The sequence below is a fragment of the Cololabis saira genome, chromosome 24 (assembly GCF_033807715.1).
Source record: "Cololabis saira isolate AMF1-May2022 chromosome 24, fColSai1.1, whole genome shotgun sequence".
In the NCBI taxonomy this organism is placed as follows: Eukaryota; Metazoa; Chordata; class Actinopteri; order Beloniformes; family Belonidae; genus Cololabis; species Cololabis saira.
In genome coordinates this window covers 3556955-3563631 of record NC_084610.1, presented here as the reverse complement: position 1 = coordinate 3563631, position 6677 = coordinate 3556955, and the positions used below count along the sequence as shown (strand labels likewise).

The 6677-nt window shown below is 39.4% G+C and overlaps 1 protein-coding gene across 1 annotated transcript; it reads right to left on the bottom strand.

Moving 5' to 3' along the window:
- Positions 1–1305: 1305 nt before the first annotated feature.
- zgc:113142 (uncharacterized protein LOC503524 homolog) lies at positions 1306–6368 on the bottom strand. Its single transcript, XM_061715492.1, has 4 exons — positions 5737–6368; positions 4035–4187; positions 2875–3008; positions 1306–1687 (listed from the first exon to the last, which is right to left on the bottom strand). The coding sequence occupies exons 1-4, from the start codon at positions 6089–6091 to the stop codon at positions 1322–1324; spliced, it is 1008 nt and encodes a 335-aa protein (XP_061571476.1). The 5' UTR covers positions 6092–6368; the 3' UTR covers positions 1306–1321.
- Between the last annotated feature and the right edge of the window lie 309 nt (positions 6369–6677).

Sequence of the window (6677 nt, the reverse complement as noted above, 5' to 3'; positions counted from 1 at the left end):
ATAATAGATGATGTTTGCTCCTCGTCTCTCTTTTTAAATCCAAACCAGTTCCAGATAACGGAGCTCTCAGATCCGCCTTCCGCCATGTTTGTTAAGGCTGATCTATGGTTCTGCGTTAAATCGACGCAGAGTTCTTCCCTTCTAAAGGGGAGTTTTTCTTGCCACTGTTTGGCTTAAGGCTTTTCTCCCACTATGGGAGTTTTTACCTGCCATTGTTTATATAATAATTGCTCGGGGGTTTATGTTTATGTTCTGGGTCTCTGGAAAGCATCTAGAGACAACATCTGTTGTATATTAGACGCTTTATAAATAAAATTGAATTGAATTAATACTTTATCATCTCTGAGGCAGAGGTGACCACAGAAAACTCATTAGACAACACCCTGGAGCCCAAATGAGCTCTTTTTAGTTGGTGTTGATGGACTTAACCCAGGTCCAACTTTAATATAGTTTTTTGAAGCACCTGCTCAACAACTTCTCCCTCTGGTTTAGACATTATTGTCTGTGATGTGGTGACATCTAGTGGCCAATTTAATCCCCCAGTTTGCATCTTGAGGCCTTCATACCTCATAAAGGACTGTCTGAGAAAATTTGAATATTGTGATTTTCTGTAATGCAATTACAAAAACAAAAATGTCATACATTCTGGATTCATTACAAATCAACTGAAATATTGCAAGCCTTTTATTATTTTAATATTGCTGATCATGGCTTACAGCTTAAGAAAACTCAAATATCCTATCTCAAAAAATTACAATATTCTGGGAATCTTTATCTTAAACTGTAAACCATAATCAGCAATATTAAAATAATAAAAGGCTTGCAATATTTCAGTTGATTTGTAATGAATCCAGAATGTATGACATTTTAGTTTTTTTAATTGCATTACAGAAAATAAAGAACTTTATCACAATATTCTAATTTTCTTAGACAGTCCTGTAAGTATTTATACATAAAACTGTACAAGAAATGAATAATATCTGTCTTTATTCAAAGAGACAGAACATATTCACCAGATAAAAAACAATAATAACACCAACAATACATAAAAAAGAGGAACTGTTAAAAGAAAACATATCTAATCCATTAAAAAGCTTTGTTTTTCTGTTTGATTTTTCTTTCAGTTCATATCCAAAAACACAAAATCCTCCAGGGACATTTTCTTACATCCAAACACAAAGTATCCCGTTTTATCCAGCTGTGAAAATGAAATATAACAGAACAGGCTGTATGTATGAATAACTGAAAAAACCCCAATGTAGTCCTAATTTAAATAGACAGAGAACAACATTTCTGCTGGTGGTCCTGTGTCGTGTGCGTCTCATTTAGCATAAAGCATGTTTCCTCTCCTGGCGTACATGGCGCTGAAGGAAAACACGGCGTCCGTGAGGACGGCGGGCAGGAAAGGGAAGAGCTTGAAGAAGAACTTGTCCAGCGCAGACACCAGCAGGTATCTGCTCTTGGGCTGAGTGGACGTGACGGAGTGCAGCAGGGCATCCACCACCAGGTCGGGGCTTCTGAATCCCGTCCTGCACATGGACAGGAAGTAGTCGTTGGCCAGCTCCACGTACCGCCGGTTGAACATCAGCTTCTTGTCGTCGTCCAGTTTCTCCCAGATGTCGGAACTGGTTTTTATCTTCTGGATGTTTGTGGCGCCGGCGAAGTTTCCCGGCTGGATGATGCTGACCTGAGGACGGAGTTACTGCTGAATTAGTTCAGTTTATAAGCCTTTCAACAGCTTAACACTTGTACTGTCTTCGGGTCAAAATGACCTAGTTCTCCTGTTCCTTCTTTCCTCCTGCTCTCCCCTTCCTTCTCCCTTCCTCTTTTCTCCTTCCTTCCTTCTTCCCTTCCTCTTTTCTCCCTTCCTTTCTTCCTTCTTTTTTCCCTTCCTTCTTTCCTCCTGCTCTCTCCTTTCTTCGTCCCTTCCTCTTTTCTCCCTTCCTTCCTTCTTTTCTTGTTTCCTTCCTTCCTTCCTTCTTTCTTTTTTCCCTTCCCTCCTTCTTTCCTCCTGCTCTCTGCTTCCTTCCTTCCTTCCTTCCTTCCTTCCTTCCTTCCTTCCTTCCTTCCTTCCTTCCTTCCTTCCTTTCTTCCTTCCTTCTTTCCTCCTGCTCTTTCCTTCCTTCTTCCCTTCCTCTTTTCTCCCTTCCTTCTTTCCTCCTGCTCTCTCCTTCCTTCCTTCCTTCCTTCCTTATTTTGTCCCTTCCTTCCTTCTTTCCTCCTGCTCTTCCCTTCTTTCATTGTTTACTTCCTTCCTTCCTTCCTTCCTTCTTCCCTTCCTCTTTTCTCCCTTCCTTCTTTCCTCCTTCCTTCCTTCCTTCCTTCCTTCCTTCCTTCCTTCCTTCCTTCCTTCCTTCCTTCCTTCCTTCCTTCCTTCCTTCCTCCTTCTTTCCTCCTGCTCTTCCCTTCCTTCTTCCCTTCCTCTTTTCTCCCTTCCTTCCTTCTTTTTTCCCCTTCCTTCCTTCTTTCCTTCCTTCCTTCCTTCCTTCCTTCTTTTTTTCCTTCCTTCCCTCCCCTTCCTTCCTTCTTCCTTCCTTCCTTCCTTCTTTTTTTCCTTCCCTCCTCCTTCCTTCCTTCCTTCCTTCCTTCCTTCCTTCCTTCCGTCCTTCTTTTTTTCCTTCCTTCCTTCCTTCCTTCCTTCCTTCCTTCCTTCCTTCCTTCCTTCTTTTTTTCCTTCCTTCCCTCCCCTTCCTTCCTTCCTTCCTTCCTTCCTTCCTTCCTTCCTTCCTTCCTTCCTTCCTTCCTTCCTTCCTTCCTTCCTTCCTTCCTTCCTTCCTTCCTTCCTTCCTTCCTTCTTCTCTTCCTCCTTCCTTGACCTGAAGACAGCACCAGGGTTAAACATGGGTTTGTATCTTCTGATGATGAGGAGTTTACCTTGACTCCAAAACTGGCCATTTCTACCCTCAGACAGTCAGCGAAGGCCTCCAGTCCTCTCTTGGACACGCTGTAGGCTCCCATGTTCAGGCAGTTGAAGAAGGCAAAGATGCTCGACACAAAGACCATCCGACCTGCATGAAACACGTGTTTATCTGCAGCTGTGGTGAGAGAGAGAGCAGCGCACCCGCTAGGGTTGCCACCTTTCAGAAATAGAAATAAGGGACGCCCTGATTTCAGCAGCGCAGGAGCCAAAAAAAAGCCTCAAAACTTCTAAACTGCATAAAAATGTGTTTATTTTATATGAAAAACTAAATGCTTTGATTTAAAGTTTAAAGTGCTTTAATAGCATTGAACTTGCATGACTGTACAGACAGACAACCATACTAGCAACTGAAATATCCTCCTATGCTACGTATGTTCACATCAGCTCAGATGTAGAATATAGCCTACAGGTGAAGAATATGGTGTAAAAGTTAATTTATTTCAATAATTCAACTAGAATATGGTGTAAAAGTTAATTTATTTCAATAATTCAACTAGAATATGGTGTAAAAGTTAATTTATTTCAATAATTCAACTAGAATATGGTGTAAAAGTTAATTTATTTCAATAATTCAACTAGAATATGGTGTAAAAATTAATTTATTTCAATAAATCAACTAGAATATGGTGTAAAAGTTAATTTATTTCAATAATTCAACCAGAATATGGTTTAAAAGTTAACTTATTTCAATAATTCAACCAGAATATGGTGTAAAAGTTAATTTATTTCAATAATTCAACCAGAATATGGTTTAAAAGTTAACTTATTTCAATAAATCAACTAGAATATGGTGTAAAAGTTAATTTATTTCAATAATTCAACCAGAATATGGTTTAAAAGTTAATTTATTTCAATAATTCAACTTAAAAGGTGAAACTAATATATTACCTAGTCTTATTACAGTACATGCAAAGCAAGATATGTTAAACCTTTATTTGTAATAATTTTGATGATGGAACTGTTTATTGATTTCATAAAATATTCTCTAATTTATTTTTTATTTGGGGTTTTCATAAACTGAGCCATAATCCCCAAAATCATAACAAATAAAGGCTTGATGCATCCATATTTTACGGGACGGGTGGCAACCCTAGCAGCCGGACGGGGATCTCACCTCTGCAGGCTCGGACCAGCGGCAGGAACGCCACGGCGGTCCTGATGCTGCCGAACAGGTTCACCTCGGCCATGTGGCGGAAATCTTCCGTCGTGCTCCACTCGATCTCGGCCCAGTCTGAGATCCCGGCGTTGTTCACAACCGCCCACAGACCTGAGGAGGTCCAGGGAACCGTCGTGAGCGTTTACTCTGAACATTAGTGCAACACAAGAACCTCCGGAAACAGACCTGTTTATTTGCTGCTGAAATGATTTTCTTTGGTTTTTCTCAACAAGAATTCAAAGAAGAAATACTTGGAGATCCATTTCTGACAGAGGAAAATAAATAGTTCATCTGTTGAACTCAGTTGTGAATTGAATCATGACTTTTTTTATTTTACTTTAAAAAGCGTGAGTGAAGTCAAATTCTGTTAAAGCTTTAACATCGTAATAAACTGACAGATTCAAGATTATACATTTTATTATACCTAATTTTAAATCGAGGATTGGTAATTGATTTACCATAATTTAAACGTAAACATAATTTTACCTTTACTCTGACGCATTCAATCATTTTATCTGAGATATTTATGTATTGAAGACAAAAACGAACCCAGTTTTATCTTTTAACAGTTTTTTAAATAATCATTTTGTATCATTATGAATACATTGGTCACTTTTTATTTATTTGTTTTTCAAACATATTTTTATATATTCAATTATTTTTATTATAAGGATGAAGCAGAGGTCTGATCACGGGATTATACGGTCGACTACCAAATCAAATGTTAAAGATATCCTCATTATTTGTTTTATAATGATTTCCAGGGGAGTTTTTCACCGTTCCATCGTGCTGGAATTTTATTTCTCTGGTGTGAATATAAATTCATAGATGTGGATTCATAATATTTTTGATTCATTGATTTTAAAAAGCTGAAGAAATTATAAATTATGCATTTTTTTCAAATTTTAACTTATTTTGGTTAAACTATGTTACTATGTAAACTGATCATTATTACAATATTTTAAATTGTGTTTTGGCGTGTGCGAGCGGATTAAAATTTTTATTTTGCTGGTGAAATTTGAAAATAAGAAATTAACCCGTAAAAAACTACATTCAGGATTTGTTCCAAATAAAAGAAACCCGCTATGACCTGAGGGGGAAACTCATGTTTGAGACGACGACAGCAAGAACTAATATTAAAAAGAGATGGACATCAATTAGAGAAATTTGGAATAGTTGTGATAACGACCTAAAAATGTGCAGTTCTATCTATATATAAGAAAATACTGTAAATAAATATAAAACACTATAATTATAAAGTATATTATCAAAAACATTCTAGAATGTGAAACGTCAATTTTATATTTTGTCTTACTTATTTTTGTCTTCTTTATGTATTGTTTGTTTCCACGGAATAATGCTAATGTCTCATATTTAAGCTGATCATAAGATAAAAAGGGTAGGCACTATAAGCTACGGCTTCAGCCTACACCTTTTGGGCAAAAGAAGTGTTTATTTTACCTTTTCATCTTGTTTTGTTAAAAAGTGTGTACAAGCCGAAATAAAAGATTCATTCATTCAAATGCATTTTCACTGAAGGCAAAATTCCCAGTGATTTGAACCAGATTTATCCTGCAACACAATTTTCTCATAAATAACGTTAACTAACATTTTAATTCTCCGGACTTCCTCACACCTTGTGGTGTGGGTGAACTCTCACCTTTCTCCGGGAGGTTCTTCCGGACCGTCTTCTGGGCCTGCTGCACGTCCTGGTCTTTGGTGACGTCCAGTTTGAGCAGCTTCATCCTGCTGGAGCCGTCTCTGGCCAGACTCTGGGCCCCGACTCCTTCTGGACTCAGACACCCGGCGAAGACCACGAACCCCCTCCGGTCCAGGCCGAGAGCCAGCCGGTGGCCGAAGCCGCTGTCGCAGCCCGTGACCAGCACGGCATAGCCGCGGCCGTCCACCTGGCCGCGCCGGCAGCTGGACACCAGCTTGACCAGGACGTACAGCAGCACGGCCGAGATGGGGACGAAGCTGGTGAAGTGACCGGCCAGGAGGATGAAGTTGATCATGCTGAGGCTGCTGGGCTGCTGCGTCGGAGGACTGTGTCTGCCCGTCTGCCGCTCTGGGCCTCTAAATACTCTCAGGATTTCACACAATTAGTCCAGGTCTTCATGTGACGTAAGAGAGGTCTGTACGGTCCGACACCGGCATGAACGGGGGTTATTCTCTGGCTGGGAAAAACAAGAGCTCCAAATTATACAATCCAGGAAACTTTGAATGCATGTTGATTATTCTCATATTTATGCACAGACATGGAGCAATTTCCTACATGGCAGACTAAAACAACGCGTCAGTCCTGAACTTTACTGGGATTTAAATAATTAAATAATTAAAACTCTGTGGCGAAAGTAGATTTATCTCCTGGACTCCCGGAGAGTTTGTTTGGGGCAATTGTGGATATTTATGGCTTTTTATGGTGGTGTAGAATTAAATAATTGTCTTTTGATATGTGTTTTGTAGTAAGATGGTAATGTGATGATGTAATGAATTTTAAACAGAATTTTAAACCTCCATCCATCCATCTATCCATCCATTTTCCGCCGCTTATCCGTTCCTGGGTTGCGGGGGCAGCAGTCTGAACAGAGATGCCCAGAC